Here is a 17,908-nt window from a genome sequence, read left to right as displayed (position 1 = left end):
GTTTGCTTTGTTTCCAATGCTGCACGTACTGTGCTGTGAAGCTCCCTGAAGCTCCCTGGGCCCCACCACCTGCTCTTCCTCCTCTTCCTTCTGGTCTCCTTCCTTCCCTCAGGCAGGATGCTGTTCTGATCTTGTCTGTGACCCAGCCCCAGTACAAATGTATGTTACATGGTGATTGTGTGTGTGTGTGTGTGTGTGTGTGTGTGTGTATACACACACTTGGAACAAAAGCTCAATGAGACAACGTATACCCTCACTATATAAACACAAAGCTTTCTCATGTTATATAAAACATAGTGTGTGTTATTTTCTCTTCTATTACATAAAATATTTTGCTGGCCACACCCACTTAATTTCATGACCCCAGTGGTTTTATAGTTTGGAAGGTCTTGCTCAGGTTCACATGCCTGACAAGGAGTGGCTCAGATGTCTCTCTCCTCCCTCCGTCCCCTGGGGAAGAAGTCCCTTGATGTCACCCTCCCAGGGAGTACCACAGAAGAGGCACACGTGAAGTCCTTCCTCCAGGCACACGTCGCCTTCCTCGTTGTGTGGTCAACGACCAAGGGAGGAGTATTTTCACAAACCCTAATAACACATTAAAAAGAAAAACATCGAATTCTAGTTTGTTGATATAGATCCTTCATATTCTCTCTCTCTCTCTCTCTCTCTCTCTCTCTCTCTCTCTCTCTCTGTCTCTCTCTTGTCTCTCTGTGTGTGTGTCTCTCTCTCTCTCTCCTCTCTTGTCTCTCTGTCTCTGTCTGTCTCTGTGTCTCTCTCCCCTCCCCCCACTCCCCCCCTCCCCTTCTGTCTTCCTTTTTATTAGAGGAATACTAATGTACTGCTTCATGCATGCAAGCAGGGACTCTACCACAGCCTGGCATGAAAGTCTTGGAAGAAATTAAGGATAGAGAGTGTGGGGAAAGAGTTAGGGTGTGTCCCTTCCGGTTGCTCGTTGCTCCCTAGCCTCTTTGCTGGTAGCACAGACTCCTGATGGTGTCCTCATGCATGCATGTGTCTGTGTAGCCCTGTTTCCCCTCGCAGATAGGGACGTTGGGTTGGATCAGGGCCCGTCCCGCTCGGTGACCTCATCTAACCCCTCTGAGGGCCTCTCTCCAAATGCAGTCCTATTCTGGGGAACTGAGGTTGGGGCTTCGACTTGTGCCCATGACTCAGCCTGAAACATCCAGAGAGTAGATGAGGCTGCAAGGGCTGGGGAAGGGGCACTGGGGCACCTGCTGAGGAACGCTGTGTCCCTTTGGGGGCTGACGAGAAATGCCCAGAACTTGATTATGGTGGCCGTTGCACATCCCTGCAAAAACCCTACTGAAGCCCCGTGAATCACAGGCTTTAAAAGGATGAGTTTTGAATGTATGAAGTGCACGCCTCGGCTTTTAAATGATTTCTAATTATGTGTATACATGTGTGTTAGCATGGGCATCTGTTTATTAGATACCTCTGTAGCTGGAGTTACAGGTGGGGCTGTGAGCTGCCTAATATGGGTGCTGGGTCCTAGCAAAAGTGTATATGCTCTTTTGTTTTGTTTTGTTTTGTTTTTTGAGAGAAGATTTCTCTGTGTAGTCCTGGATGTCCTGGACTCACTTTGTAGACCAGGCTGGCCTCGAACTCACAGCAACCCACTTGCCTCTGCCTCTTGAGGCTGGGATTAAAGGTGTGCGTCACCATGCCCAGTGCATATACACTTCTCTCCAGTTTCTTCTCGAACTTTCTGTATAAGAGAACATCTGCAAATGGCAAGAGGAGGTTATGTAGGTGGCTGTGGGCGAAGAGAAGGGGAGCTAAGGATGAGATTCGTGAAGACTGCCTTTCAGGGGCGCTGTGAGAGCTGTCTGTGGTGGCTGCCAGTAAGCCCTAACTCCGAAGGCCCTGCCTCCGTTCCCACCTGCCAGGGCTTCCTTCCAGCACCCGGCACCCCTCAGTCCCGTTGCTGGGCTACAGAAATCAGAGCACTGCTTGCTGCTAGGATCACAAAGCCAAGAAACAGAGAGCACGGTTGGAGGGAGGGGCTAGGATGGAGGCAGACGGAGCACGAGGTCAGCCGGGCAGCTTCTGTGGTTTGCAGCCCGTCCCTGCCTAAAGGATCTGGCTGCTGTGCTTAGAAAAGCGATTTCCTTTCCAGCCGCACTTTGGAGGCTCAGAATTGCCTTGTCTGCTCCCTCGTCTTCTGTAACTTTCCTGTTGTATGCCCACTCTGCCTCAGCCAGAGCAGGAGGATAGCCAGTTTGCAGCATCAAGGAGCTTTGTGAAAAGGCTCTCTCTCTCTGCCCATGTTCCTAACTGCTTCCAGAACTAGCTGCTCGTCTCCTTGTTTTTGGTGGTTCTCACATGCATAGGTAAGCTATGTGTACAGTACATCACAGCATAAAACACATCTCTTTAAAAAGTGGTATAATTCAATTTTTGATGCGCATTTTTGTTGTTGTTATTGTTCGTGTGACTTAGGATGTCCCAGATCTTGAGAGATCATTTAAAAACGGCAAAGGGAAGAAACACAGGGACAGCCGAGCCCAAGAGGAGGACAAACGGAAGGCAGCACGGCAGATCTTGCCGGAACAGGTAGCCGCTGTTTTGTGTCATTGTGAACCAAGGGAGTAAAATCTTGTGTTTGATCTTTCCGGGTACATCCTGTGACCACACAGCCACACTGAGAGGCGGGACATACCATTGCATGCTTGGGACAGCAGTCGTAGCTCTGGAGCGAAGTTTTTGCTGTTGTTGTTTGTTTGTGTTTTGTTTTGTTTTTAATTAAGTCAGTCGAATTCTGTCATCCCGGGTCGCGTGGTGAATTAAAATCACCAAAAAGAATTACATAGAAAGTCTGTAAACAAAGGCGCCTTGTTCTATGCTGCCCTCTGGTGGAGCTGAGAGGAAGTAGCGCATCTAAAGTGAGGGACACACTTTGCTCAAAGCAGGACTGAGATGCTTCTGTCACCTCCACTCTAGCAACCTTGACACCAAGGATCAAACTGTGCAAATCCTCCTGTGTTCTGTGAATCTTCCCTTGATTTATTTTTTGTTTGTTTTGTTGTTGTCATTATTTTGAGACATGGTTTGTCTCTGTAGCCTTGGCTGTCCTGGAACTCCCTCTGTAGACCAGGCTGGCCATGAACATACACAGAGATCGGCCTGCTTCTGCCACCCAGTGTTGAGATCAAAGGCGTGTACCACTACAACCTAGCTTTTCTAAATGTTTTAAAAAATTATTTTACCCTTGAGTTTGAAAATCCAGACACTTGAGGTCTGGAGGAGAGAGATTGTGAGACCAAAGTTCAGTGACTACTGAGGTGGTTGGTGGGTGGACACTCTGGGCAGCATTTAGAAATGGCTGCTACATATTTCGTGCAGCAGCCAGGCTGGAGGACACAGGGACATGGCTAGTCACATGGGCCTGAGGAGCAAGACCAGAGTGCAGAGGCTCGGTCCCGGGCCCTGATCCTGCCCAGGGTTGGCAGTGTTGTGCCTGTGAATGGGCTGGGGCACAGGCACCAACGTAAGCAGAAGAATGAGAGTGCGGGTGGCAAAGACAAAGAATCAGATGCAGAGCCACCTGCAGAGCGTGCTGGTGGAGCCACCTTCGGGGCCGTGCTGGTGGAGCCACCTTCAGAGCCGCGCTGGTGGAGCCACCTTCGGGGCCGCGCTGGTGGAGCCACCTTCAGAGCCGCGCTGGTGGAGCCACCTTCAGAGCCGCGCTGGTGGAGCCACCTTCAGAGCGCGCTGGTGGAGCCACCTTCAGAGCCGCGCTGGTGGAGCCACCTTCAGAGCCACGCTGGTGGAGCCACCTTCAGAGCCACGCTGGTGGAGCCACCTTCAGAGCCGCGCTGGTGGAGCCACCTTCAGGGCCACGCTGGTGGAGCCACCTTCAGAGCCACGCTGGTGGAGCCACCTTCAGAGCCGCGCTGGTGGAGCCACCTTCGGGGCCGCGCTGGTGGAGCCACCTTCAGAGCCGTGCTTGATGGAGCCACCTTCAGAGCCGTGCTTGATGGAGCCACCTGCAGAGCCGCGCTGGTGGAGCCACCTTCAGAGCCGCGCTGGTGGAGCCACCTTCAGAGCCGCGCTGGTAGAACCGAGCTACCTTCGGAGCTGCGCTGGTGCTCCAGGCCGGGGGTGACCTCCTATGGGAAGGAATCCATTCCACCATCTTGGCACTCACCTGAAGCACCCAGACATTTGAAACCCCTGGGGCATGGTCACCAGTGGTCAGTTTTTTATATCTCACAGCTGACTAGATTTCTAATTAAGCACAATGAAGAAAACACCCCACTTTGTTTTTGTTCACAGATTAAAAGATACTTCTGAGAGATCCATGGATTTCTAAAAACAAAACAAAACAAAAAAACAAAACCCCGTAAACCCTCAAGTATCAATACTAGAAAAAGTATACATTTAGTCTCCTACACTGCATACCTATCTCACAATTCCTGAAGCCCACATGCATGCACACACAAAGACCAAGAAAACGTTTTTTTTTTTAATGGCCAAGATGAGTGGTGGTGGCCCACAACTTTAATCCCAGCACTGGGAGGCAGAGGCAGGTGGATCTCTATGAATTTGAGGCTAGTCTGGTCTGCAGAGCGAGTTCCAGGACAGCCAAGGCTCTCTTGAAATAACCAATAAATAATTAAAAAATAAAAGAAAGAAAGATAGGTAGGTAGGGAGAGAGAGAGAGAGAGAGAGAGAGAGAGAGAGAGAGAGATAGATAGAAAGAGTGGCCAGACAGAAGGCAAGCTTCCATAGAGCAGGATGGAGGATGCATGTGAGCTTGAGATAGGTATAGATTACTTTTTAGGCCGGCGAGGTGGTGGTTGAAGCAGCCAGGTGTTATGGCACACACCTGTGACTCTAGCAATGGAAAGGTATCGATGGCAGGGCCCCTGGCTTCACTGTCCGGCCAGAGTTAGCCTGCTTGGTGCATTTCAGGTCAGTCCCAGGCCTCTCTCAAAAAACAGAGTGTATGGTATCCTGAGGAATAATCCTGGCCTTCACATATGTATATTACATGCATGCGCGCACGCACACACACACACACACACACACACGCACGCACACACACACCTATTTAATAAGAAGGAGCAGGGTTGGAGAGATGGCTCCATGGTTAAGAACACTTGCTGCTCCTCCAGAGGACTTGGGCTTGGGTCCCCGCACCCAGCCATCCTTGACTCAAGTTCCGGGGTATCTAACAAGGTCTTTTGGTCTCTGCCACAGCCAGGAATACAAGTGGTGCATTAATACACTTGCTGGCAAAACACCTTCTCGTAGTTATGGTTTCCGTTGCTGTGATCAAACACTACGGTCCAACCAACTCAGGGATGAAAGTGTTTATTTCCTTTCCAGCTTGTACTCCATCACATAGGGAAGTCCTTGCATGAAACCAAAGCTGGAAGCCGGAGGCGGGAACTGGAGGGTAAGCCCAGGAGAGCTGCTGACTGGCTTGACCCATGGCTTAGTCAGCTTTCTTTCTTTTCTTCTTTTTCTTTTTTCTGCCCCGAGACAGGGTTTCTCTGGGTAGCCTTGGCTGTCCTGGACTCACTTTGTAGACCAGGCTGGCCTCGAACTCACAATGATCCGCCTGCCTCTGCCTCCTGAGTGCTGGGACTAAAGGTGTGTGTGCCACCACCGCCCTGGCTTCAGCTTGCTTTTCTTAGAGCACCCAGGACCACCAGCCAGCGGCGGCACCACCGGCATCAATCATCAAACAAGAAAATGTACCACAGGCTTGCCCGCCCACAGGCCAATCTGGTGGTGGTGGTGGGGCATTTTCTCAGTAGAGATTTTCTCTTCCCAAACGACTGTAGCTTGTGCCAAACTGACATAAAAACCAACTGGAACAACAGTCATGCACATTAATTTTTTTTTTTTAATTAAAGTGCAGGAGGAACAACTTAAAGACCTGGCCGCCAATGGTTAAACTTGTCTGGCTCGCACAGGAAGATCCTCTAAGAGCCACTTGGGCCAGGCCAGGATTGCGTTCTAAAGAGAGAAACAAACAAGTAACTGTAGCCGCCCACCTTCCAGATGCTGTTGGCACAGGGACAAGATGATCCAGGGACAGTGTTGCTAATGACAGTGCTGTCTGAGGGCACAGGATGGAATGACGTGAGAGAGCAGTAAAGCTTTGGGCACCCTGGTCTGCATGGTGGTCCTTCCCTAGCAGGGCCCCCCAAGTGGCTGCTGGGTCCCAGGTGGACCCCTCAAGCTGACCCTCAGGAGCACACTCACGTTTGTGATCCCCTACGTGAGCAGGGTGGGTACGTCCATTTGGTTAGCTGAAGGCTCTGAAGGCAAAGTTTACACCTTTCAGAAAGCTCACTGATTTGGAAATAATTCTTTAAAAAAAAAAAAAATTCTTCAAAATCACTGGCTCTCCAGGCCTCAGCCAGTCCCCAAACCCATTCCCTGCCACTGGGACCTCCCACCTGTGCCCCCTTCCCACCTGTGCCCCCTCCCCCCACCTTGATGGGATTAAAATACCCCCAGACCTTTCTGTTGACCAGACTTCGTGTCAAATGCCACTGCCCTTGCAGGAGTGATTACCATTTGATTAATATGCACATAAAATGTTGTCTGAGCCCAAATACAGAGCTGGGAAATCAAAGGGCAACCAACCCCTTCACACCCCTTTCTGGCTTCATCCTGAGCGTTTATTTTGTTTTGAAACAACTTCCTTGGTTTCCTTCCTAAAAGAAAGGAAAATCTCCATTTGAAAGTGAAGTCGTGCCTGTCCGATGCCCCCCATCCCCCACCCTCCCATCCCCCACCCTCGATCCCCATGCACACCCCTCCCCATAAGAGAGCAGAGCTCACCCTGACCTTCTGGGTCTCTTCTCTCAGGCTGTAGTGAGACTCTTTACTATCCATTCCCAGGAGGTTTACAAGCTACAAAGGGCTTCCGTTTTGCCTGGAATATATATTGATACCTAAGTAATGTTACAGGTTTGGTGTGTGCGTGTATAATTACTGAAACATAGTATTCTTCGACTTACACTCCCATAAATAAATGTAAAATATCTTTTAACAAAATATTTGTGTATATTAACGAGTGGGTTTTCTACTGGAAGCTCCACCCATGATTGTGTTTAAAATGCTCCCCACAGAGAGTACACACAAGAAGGAGGGACTCACAGGCCCAAGTTTTATGAGCTTAGTTACACTGGGCAGACAGTTGGCAGATAAATAGTTAATAATTCCAAGGCATCAAAATGATTTGTTTGAGTGACAGTTTGCTTCTGAGACAGATTTATTGGAGACTAACATTTATAGCAACTTGTTGAGCAACTTCATTTTTTTTTTTTTTACTTCTGACCAAAACAATGAGAATTATACTCAAATACACTTTTGAAACCCAACAAACTTTAAAAATATTTCCCCCCACCCCCATTTATTGCTTTCCAACAAAGACAAGAAGAGTCCAGGAATTTGCCAGCAGCTATGAGCAGGTGAAATCCCAGCCCTGATATTTTGAATGAAAAGCTTCACAAATGGTTCTTTTTGAAATGGTTCTGAACAATTTTCATTCACTAAAACCATCTGTTGTTTTTGCAAATTAGGAATGAGTGGAAGGCGGTTCCACTGTGTGTGTTTACTCCAATCTGGGACAAGGCGTCTCTGTCCTTCCCTGGTCTAGTTAGGCCTGCTGCTGCTGCTGCTGCTGCTGCTGCTGCTGCTGCTGCTGCTGTGTGTGTGTGTGTGTGTGTGTGTGTGTGTGTGTGTGTGTGTGTCTGGCTCTCTCTGTGTGTCTCTGTCTATGTGTCTGTCTGTCTTTGAGGCAGACTCTGGCTAAGCAGCCTTGGCTGGCCCGGGGCTGTCCCTTCTCCTGTTTCATTCTTCTGTGTTGGGACCACAGGCGTCAGCCATCTGCATTTGTTTGTAAAATCTTCAGTGGAGTTTGAGGTCTATGTCATTGGCACCTCAGAGCCCAGGTCTGAAGTTTTCATACTAAAATGTAAGGTTCCTGTTCCTTCACCCATTTATTTGACTTTCCGAGTTGAGAGCCGTCATGTAAGGAGGGGTGTGCTGACGTACTCAGGGAGATGTGGACCCAAGATGGAGTGCACGGTGTCCGAGGCTCCCTCTCTCACCCCACACTTTAGCAATGAGACTCAAAGGTCAGACTTTCCTGGCTCTTCCCAGGTACTAAGTTGTATAATTAATAATCAAGGCAGTAAGATAATAAGGTAACAATAAGGTACCAGATGCCAGATATTGTGTTATAGAGGAGTTTATTAAATGAACACGGGGAGAGAAGGAAAGGGGGGAGGGGCACCCCAGAGAGAGACAGAGACAGGAAGAGTAAGAAGAAGAGAGAGTAGAGAGAGACCATGAGGAGGGTCTATTCTTTTACATGGCCCTGGGCAGGGCCACGCCCCTGTGGCAGGTAAGCAATGACATCACAGGTAGGCGGGCTGAAGCAGAATCCTAACACTAAGGAGTGAAGACGGGCACCACCTTCAAAGACATTCTTAAGGGTGACTCCCCCACCCCGTACCCAAGACAGGGTCTCTCTGTGTAGCCTTGGCTGTCCTGGACTCACTTTGTAGAGCAGGCTGGCCTCGAACTCACAGAGATCCACCTGCCTCTGCCTCTCTGAGTGCTGGGATTAAAGGTGTGCACCACCACACCTGGCCAAAGTACATTTTTAATTTCTGGTTGGACATAAGGCCTACTCCACCAACTGAAACCCGAATCTGGATCCATTATTGGAGCCAAGAACCTGTGGCTAGACAGGTCATAGGGCTCAGGGACACGGTATTTAATGGAGCCCTACAGATGTATTGTTGGACCTGAAGATTAGTGCTTTGGTCCTCTCACATGTCAGAAGCTTTTATCAGCAGTAGATGACAATTAACCCAGAGACCCACTGTTGACCGATGTGCAGAGTGTAAGAAACTTGGGACATCTCCATCACAACCCTGCCACCAAGGAAGAGGGATGGAAGGGTTGTAGGAGCCACAGGTGGTAGACCACTACAAGGAAGCAATGTTTCCAGGTCAGTTGTACATATGAACTCACAGGAGTCGAGACAGTGTGCACAAGACCCACTCAGACTAAGGCCTGACAAAACTACAGCCCTGAGGAGGCGGTTGGCATGCAGCCCCTCCTACCCTAGCTAAGGGCTATTAGTAGTTGAGAGCTGCTAGGAGAGGGAGAGTTAGCTTTCTTTAAGAGTGTGGCCTCAGGTTGGAGAGATGGCTCAGCTGTTAAGAGCACTGGCTGTTCTTCCAGAGGTCTGGGGTTCAATTCCCAGCACCCACATTGTAGCTCACACCTATCAGTAACTCCAGGGGATCCAGCACCCTCACACAGACATACATACAGGCAACACACCAACACACATAAAATAAAAACAAATCATTTTAAAAAATAATAAGTGCGGCCTCTGGTGGGTTGGCCACCTTCCAGCGAAGGCCACACATCTAAGAGCATATGAACAGCATAAACTGTCCTTGAGGAGTTAAACATACAACAACAACAACAACAGCAACAAAACCAGAAAGTTGGGTGGGTAGAAAGGGGGTGGGGGATGAACCTGAAAGACACTGGAGGAGAGGTAAACATGGTTCAAATGCATTGTACAAGAGCTTCAAAGAACTAATGAAACTGAGAAGAGGAGATGGTGTATGAAGAATTGCCTGGTCAACAGAGACAGGCTGAAACATACTTGCCAATAACGTAAAACAGGCTATCATCCTACCCGACCTCAGACCAGAGCCTGTGGGTGTGTCTTTTTGTTGGAAAGACATCTTCATCCCTGACCTTAGCTGAAGTTCCAGTGAGGGCTCAGAGTTCCATTTAAGTCAGTAGTAGGTCAGGAGTCTCACCACAGACCCCTGCTTTATGGACAGGTTAAAGAGCCCACCTGTCTACCTGACATCCTAGAGTTGCCTTCTAGACTTCTAGCTTTTAAAAAGATTTTGTATGCATTCGTGTGTGTGTGTGTGTGTGTGTGTGTGTGTGTGTGTGTGTATGAATGTGTGAGTGTATCTATGCATGTGTGAGTGTGTCTATGCATGTGTGAGTGTGTCTATGCATGTGTGAGTGTATCTATGCATGTGTGTGTCTATGCATGTGTGAGTGTGTCTATACATGTGTGTCTATGTATGTGTGAGTGTGTCTATGCATGTGTGAGTGTGTCTATGCATGTGTGAGTGTATGCATGCATGTGTGAGTGTGTCTATGCATGTGTGAGTGTATGCATGCATGTGTGAGTGTGTCTATGCATGTGTGAGTGTATCTATGCATGTGTGAGTGTATCTATGCATGTGTGTGTGTGTCTATGCATGTGTGAGTGTATCTATGCATGTGTGTGTCTATGCATGTGTGAGTGTGTCTATACATGTGTGTCTATGTATGTGTGAGTGTGTCTATGCATGTGTGAGTGTGTCTATGCATGTGTGAGTGTATGCATGCATGTGTGAGTGTGTCTATGCATGTGTGAGTATGTGCATGCATGATTTTCTTTGAGGCCAGAAGAAGGTGTCGATTTCCAGGAGCTGGAGGGTTGTGAGCTGCCTGTGGTGGCTGCCGGGACCAACCCTGAGGTCTGAAAGAGGAAGCACTCCTCGTCCCTCTGCAGCAGAACGTCTCTGCAGCGAATCCTCCACCTTCCTACCTTTCTCTCCACCTCAGACCCCCTTCTCTACCCTTTTCCAAGTTTTGGACAATTTACCACAGCTTAAAAAGATATTTTTAAAAAAATTATAGTTACAGATTTCTTTCTGTGTGCCTGTGGGAAAGATTTTCTTAAAGTATTCAAAGAGCCAGGACACACATTTAATCCTAGCCCTTGGGAGGCAGAGGCAGGCTGGTCTACAGAGAGAGTTCCAGGACAGCCAGGGCTACACAGGTAAGCCCTGTCTTGAAACTAAACAGACAAATAAAACACAAAAACCCCGAATAACACCCCTCAAAAAATATGTATTGAACAAACCAAACTTTGTATTATAGAATTTAGTTTATAAAAATATAGCATATAGGGGCTGGATAGATGGCTTAGAGGTTAAGAGCACTGACTTCTCTTCCAGAGGTCGGAGTTCAATCCCCAGCAACCACATGGTGGCTTACAAACCATCTACAATGTGATATGCTACCCTCTGCTGGCCTACAGGTGTACATGCAGGCATAACACTATACATATTAAACAAACAAATAAATAAATATTTTTTAAAAAGTTAGGATCTTTTAAAAATATATAGCATATAGATACTCTAATTTATAACAGCTGTGAGTTGAAATTTCCAACAGTAATTGAATTTTCATCACCCTGTGGATGGCTTTAGCTTTTCCCCCCAGGTGTGTTCCCTGGAGGTGAATTAAGAGGTAAGGTATAGGGGCCTTGGGAATTCCGATTCCAAACATAAGTGGACAAACCACCAGGCTACTGAATTTCTTTTAAGGTTGAGGGTCTGAAGTGGGGCATTCTGGGAAGCTGTTGTGAGTGAGTTGGTTGCCAGGAGACCGCCCTGCACGGTCTGAGAGGGCCCTCCCAATGCGTGCAAAAGGAACCTGCAAACCCATGTGTCCAAAGAAAGAGAAGGAAAGGGGGAAAGTGGGGTTCACACCCTTCTCTTGGGTGGTTAATCTGTCTGTTCCTCCCTGGCCAAATGTAATATTCAACAGTAGTGGACAACGGGACAGTACGGATACTATAAAGTCTGCATGGAGGTGGAGAGTCTGTGAGATTTTAAGATTTCTGACCAGTCTGACTTATTACAAACTAATTCACACATACTGTGATGTTTTAACTAAAATTATCAGGAGCTGGGTCTCCTAGCTGCGCTAAAGGCTGAAGAAGGTATTGAACTCAAGAAGTGGGGAAGTTGTAGATCCAGAGCCAAAAGTGTGTGTGTGCGCGTGAGTGAGTGCGTGCGTGCGTGCGTGCGTGCGTGTGTGTGTGTGTGTGTGTGTGTGTGTGCTGTCCTCTATTAATTCCAGTGTTTTGGTTCTAGTTTAATTAAACTCAATGTGTCAGAAACTTCATGATAAACTAGTAATATGCTGTCCTAATGTTCAGTGCCCGGCATGTCAAATATACAAATGAAAATATCTTTGAACTTATTTTTATTAAGCAAAATGAATTGACAGGAATGCTGGAAGTGAAGACACACGTGCACACACTCACTCAGGGGACGGTAGGCTATTAGTAGGAAGACACCCACTCTTCACCAAAGTTCCTACTAGAGTTATTTAAAGTGATGTGCCGTGGCTGTTCACATTTGACTAAGGTATCCACTTATCTGATACAACCTCGTCTTCCCAAAAAGGATCATAAACAAATTCTAGGCGATGCTAAGAGAACATCTGCATAAACATCTAGCGCCATCCTGAAACTTGCCCTCAGCTGGCTTTCCCACACACTTCCTGAACCATCCAAGACGGGAATTCCTAAGCCCCTCTCTGTGTGTGGTCTGGGGAAATGACCTGCGGGGTTGCCCTAGGCTCTGGGTACCAGGACCTGGAATGGCATGTGCGAGGGGTGGCCGCTGGGTGTCGCTGCTGCAAGGAAAAGAAGTTGCGAGGACCAGCATTCCCCAGGATGCTCGGAATGCTCACAGAGAGTAGGGCCGCTCTTGCAGCATCTGCAGGAGGCTGGGACCCACCCTGGGCATGGAAGGACACCCGCTCAGCGGGAAGCATTATGAAGTTATCTCAGACAAGCCACTGCTCTCGTTTGAGCAACTTGGAAGCAAGGTTTACAACTTGGAGAGCCTCTGAGAAGCATTTAGGAAGTCAAATGACTGCTTTTAAAAAGTCTCTGGAGGCTGGGCTGAACATCCCTGGTTTCCCACTGTGGCTAGCCGAGGGTGTGTGTGTTGAGGGAGACAGGGGTGGGGGTGGGTGGGTGGGGGGAATGGGGGGTCGGGCAGCAGGCAGTCCTTTACCTTGGAGTTGCGAGCACCTCTGCTCCCCCTCCCCTGCTACTGTGTGCTCTGAGATCACAGCATCCGAAGGCCCTTCCTTCTCACCCCTAAGGACACAAACTTGAAGGGGGAACCGGTGGCGACTACAAACAGGTTTATGGCCTGTCAGCAGGACTCTGGGCTCCAAATTGCTAGGCGAGGCAGTCCCGGTGGTTTTGGCGGGGCGGGTGCTCTGGGCACCCCCGCAGTGCGCTCATTAGCGCCTACTCTGCTTAATGGCTTCCTGTGGCTGCCTGTTTACTTCTCCTTTGCCCAAGGCTTTGTTCCAGCCACTTCTGGCTTGGCTCACCACTTCTCTTTGCTTGTTTGCAGGCACAGTCCGAGGCCCAGTCGTCAGCATCCCCGCCCAAGGCCTCAACCGGGTTCCCTCCAAGGTCCAACGCCTACCTGGTAAGACAGGTGTCCCCCACCCCCGCCCCCGCATGTAGTCCTCTAAGCAGGAGCGCATTGTGTACCCCAAAGGGCCAGGAAAGGGGGACCGGGTTCCCTGCTGTGGCCAGTAGGCCTTTGCCATAAGATGCTCTACCAGAGACAACAGCCAAATACTTGCCGAGAAGCTGGGCGGAGGGAGATCCAGCACACTCAAGTTCTACACACCCCTGGGCCTCTCAGGGGCTGCCTCTAAAGGCTTGAGGAGGGCAGTGCATGGCCGATTTTATTTTATTCTTGGATTTATTAAAATCTTAGGCCTGCTCAGTCTCCTGCAGATCAGACCAAACCCAAACCCAAATCAAACCAAACCTCTCGTACCATGAACTCCAGCTAAGCTCTCTGTCTGTCAGCTTTGAGGAGAGATTCTCTTACCTCAAGCCCAGCTGTTAGTGTCTGCACCAAAAAACGGTGTTGGGGTGGCCTTTTCGCCAACTAAGGATTTAGTTGCTTGATGATGGGCTTAGTATAAAAGCCGCTTAGAATATGTAAGAATATGTAAATGAGCACTTTTGCCTTTTCTAAGTCCCGGAGAGGCTTCTCCAGCCAGTGTTTGTTTGCTTTTTGTTTTTCCAAGACAGGGTTTCTCTTGTAGCCTTGGCTATCCTGCACTCAATCTGTAGACCAGGCTGGCCTCACAGAGATCCCCTAGCCTCTGTCTTAAAGCGTGCCAGTGTTGGAGGAGGCTGTTCTTCCATGTGCGGAGACTCCTTAGAGACGGGCCCCAGCATCTATAAAGCAGAATTATATTTGAAAGAGGAAGAGGCCTGAGGCCTCCTTTCTGCTAAAGTGGAAAGCAGTGTATTGTGCCTTACGGCAAATGGCAAACTCCAATGTGACCGTTAAGGTGGAGGGCTGTGGTCACAGCGGACTTGGTGATGCTAGAAGCTTGTTTCCTCTCGTGCCTTCAGACCAGCCCTCTTCCCTGCACTCCCAGTCTGCTACTAATTAGCTTTAAAAAAGAAAGAAGTTGCCGGGAGTGGTGGCACACACCTTTAATCCCAGTACTCGGGAGGCAGAGGCAGGTGGATCACTCGCTGTGAGTTCGAGGCCAGCCTGGTCTACAAAGCGAGTCCAGGACAGCCAGGGCTACACAGAGAAACCCTGTATCGAAAAACCAAAAAAAAAAAAAAAAAAGAAAGAAAGAAAGAAAGAAAGAAGTCAGACTGTCTGTCTTCTTCTGATGCTTTGAAATGTAAACGAATGCATAAAATTTAGAGACCAAAGGCTTCAAGAGTGTGTCCCTCTCAGGACAGTTAGCCTGAGCTGAGTTAAGCCAAAGAAACCCAGCAATTGTACTTCGGTGTTTAGAAACAGGATTTCAACTCATGTTCTGACTTAAAATTTGCCATTAAAAGTGTCCTTTTGTAGCCTCCGGGAACTGTGGCATGTGGCTTTAATCCCAGCTCTCAGAAGGCAGAGGCAGGCTGGTCTCTGTGAGTTCGAGGTCAGCCTGATCTACTTAATGAGTCCCAGAACAGCCAGGACTGTTACAGAGAGAGACTGCCTCAAACAAACAAACAAATGAAGTCAAACAAAATGTTATTATGCAGAATGTATTTATCTATATACCCATTCCCTTTGAAAATAAGATTATAGGGTTGCAAAACAAGCTGACCAAATGTGGACTCTTGAAGACCGTGAGCGACTGTGAGGATTTCTGGAAGCTGGTTCAGGAGGAAACTCTTGGAGCGGAAATGAAAGAAAAGCTCCAGAAGATAAAATTTAAGTGTTTGTATATTTCTTCTCCTTCCCCACCCCTATTGGGGATTTTCTGTTATTTTTAGGAGGCACTTCTAGGAAGCAACGAGTGGTCTGTTTTTCTCCTGGGCTGAGCTCTCAAGACAGCTGTGGTTAGAGATTTAAAAGCTGTATTGATTTCTAATAACTGTATTAACACCACAAAGGTGACAAGATGAACACGAGGAGACCTGTGTTAACTTCGGTGATGTTCTCCTTTCTGCTGCTGAGGCACCAGAGTTGGCCCTGTGGGCACTGGGTCCCGCGAGGAGAGTTACAGAATTTTCCCCTGGATCTTGCCAGGGCTTCCCGCCTCTCTCACCAGAGTGAAAAAATTCATTTTGGTAACTATTGGCTATTTGGTTCTGGCTAAGAATTGAGCACGCATGCTTGTGACAAATGGGTGGATCGTCGGAGGGAAGGATCCTTCACCTGTGTCTGTGGGTGCAATGCCCTGAAGGCGGCTGCAAGGTTGCTTCATGAGCTTCAGGAAGGCAGACCTGACACATGGTAGCTTCTCACACTGAGCCATCATCTGTCTGTCATCAGGACTGAAGTCTGTGGGAACTCATAGGCTGTAAATCTTTCTGAAAGAACTAGCCATGGGAGGGGGGGGTATGGAAGCCATGTGCCTCCCCCACCCCCACCCCAAGCCATGTGCCTCAGGCAACGGGCTTAAACTCTGTAGGAGTTAAGAGTACACAAACTGTTTTCATTGTAGAACACACCTTTGTGTGAAGGCAAAATGTGCAGTTTCCAAGGTCCGATTAGATGTGTGTCTGCCGTCAAAGCTGTTCTTGCCCCTTAGTGATTATTTATGTTTTAAAAAAGAGCAATGTGGAGCTCGAAAGTTGTTGAGGACTAGAGTTTAATCTCTAGTGTCCATGCAAAAGCCAGGCGTGGATCAGAGCCTGGAATCCACACACCAAGGAGACAGGGGCAGAGGATCCACAAGGCTCAGTGCCCAGCCAGGCTAGCTTCTGGGCACTGAGAGACCCAAGTTTAAAAAGTAAGGTGGAGAGTGACTGAGGCAGGCCTGATGTTGACTTTTGTCCTTCAGATGCACCTGTATACATGTACACACACACACACACACACACACACACACACACACCGCAGTGGTATCTTTTTTTTTTACACCTGGAGCTTTCAGTTGAACCCATATTCACAAGCAACATCCTCAGCTCCCTATTAAAAACGCAGCAGTTGAGCTGGGCGTGGTGGTGCACGCCTGTAATCCCAGCACTTGGGAGGCAGAGGCAGGTGGATCGCTGTGAGTTCGAGGCCAGCCTGGTCTACAAAGTGAGTCCAGGACAGCCAAAGCTACACAGAGAAACCTTGTCTCGAAAAACTAAAAAAATAAAATAAATAAAAACACAGCAGCAACAGCAGCAACAAAACACATTCTGAGGCAAAGTCTCAATAGGTTGCCCAGACTGACCTCACACTTGTGAGCTGCTACCAACCTCTGCGCTATCACTACAAGCATTTTTGTTTTCTGAGACGCGGTTTCTCTGTGTAGCCCTGGCTGTCCTGGACTCCCTTTGTAGACCAGGCTAGCCTCCAACTCAGAGCGATCCTCCTGCCTCTGCCTCCGAGGGCTGGGATTAAAGGCGTGCGCCACAACACCCTGCTGTTCAAGGTCTCTCTATGCAGTGTCTGAAGGCTTCTCTTAAACTTGTGCCCTTGCTCGTAAGCTGCCTGGGCAGTGGGATTCGCGTGTAGAATGACACACCTAGCTCTGTAAATAAAAATATCTGTTATCACTTGCATATACCAATTATATAAGTGAATGCTGGTATTTAAAAGTAAATCTCAGGCAGGTGAAAAGCTCATAGGCTCAAACGCTGAGTTGGATTTTCAGCCTTAAGCAGCCTATCCCTCCATGAACTCACACTTTCCAGCATACCGGGTAATGAACATTTATATAATTACAAATTTGGCTGTTGATAACCTTCCAGTATCTCCCTAGTGATGAATCCGAGGCCGTGGCCTCCAGCTGCTTCCAGGAGAGAGGAGACCAGGGTGCTGGCTGGTGAGCAGGACTGCGGGACGTGCCAGGGGACACAGGTAAGAGTTCCTCCTGGGATGAAAAATGAATTTTTCTTTTCTTTTTTAAGATTTATTTATTATTATGTATACAGTACTCTGCCTGCATGTATATCTGGTTGTCAGAAGAGGGCATTAGATCACATTATAGATGGTTGTGAGCCACTGTGTGGCTGCTGGGAATTGAACCCAGGACCTCCGGAAGAATAGTCAGTGTGCTTAACCTCTGAGCCATCTCTCCAGCCCCAAAAAATAAATTTTTCAATGCAAATTTTTATTTATATTGAGGAAAAAATATTTCATGTCTATCACATTTCAAGCTTTTTTGTTGCTTTAATTTAGCAGTAAAATAGCCATTTAAGAAAGTAACTGGTGTCAGGCATGGTAGTGCACACCTTTAATCCCAGCACTCAGGAGGCAGAAGCAGGCAGATCTCTGTGTTTGAGGTCAGCCTGGTGTACAAAGTAAGTCCAGGACAGCCAAGGCTACACAGAGAAACTCTGTCTCAACAAACAAACAAACAAACAAACAACAAAAAAGAAAAAAAGAAAGGAAAGGAATTGAAGAATATACAACAAAAAGTCATTCTTGATTCCTGGTGCATCTTGGGAGAAGAATCATGCGACTGAGACAGCTGAGGGAGGGAGATTGGCAAGATAACCGGCTTACATCACTATGACCAGAACACTGGATGAAATGGACCAGAGCACATGCTGATTGTGACACTCGGTCCACCACGGCACAGAGGGCATGGT

At 48.2% G+C, this 17,908-nt stretch overlaps 1 protein-coding gene across 1 annotated transcript in view; it reads left to right on the top strand.

Moving 5' to 3' along the window:
* Positions 1–17,908, top strand: part of LOC311595275 (uncharacterized protein) — a 59,402-nt gene that overhangs the window by 11,837 nt on the left and 29,657 nt on the right. Inside the window, 5 exon segments of the mRNA XM_084777848.1 lie at positions 2,461–2,494; positions 2,497–2,574; positions 13,248–13,325; positions 14,957–15,095; positions 17,077–17,174. Coding sequence (XP_084633974.1) covers positions 2,462–2,494; positions 2,497–2,574; positions 13,248–13,325; positions 14,957–15,095; positions 17,077–17,174 — 426 coding nt within the window. The 5' untranslated portion in view covers position 2,461.

Source organism: Acomys minous, assembly GCF_964271855.1.
Source record: "Acomys minous genome assembly, chromosome: 3".
Taxonomy (NCBI): Eukaryota; Metazoa; Chordata; class Mammalia; order Rodentia; family Muridae; genus Acomys; species Acomys minous.
Note: the sequence above shows the minus strand (reverse complement) of the source record. Positions and strands in the feature narration are given on the sequence as shown.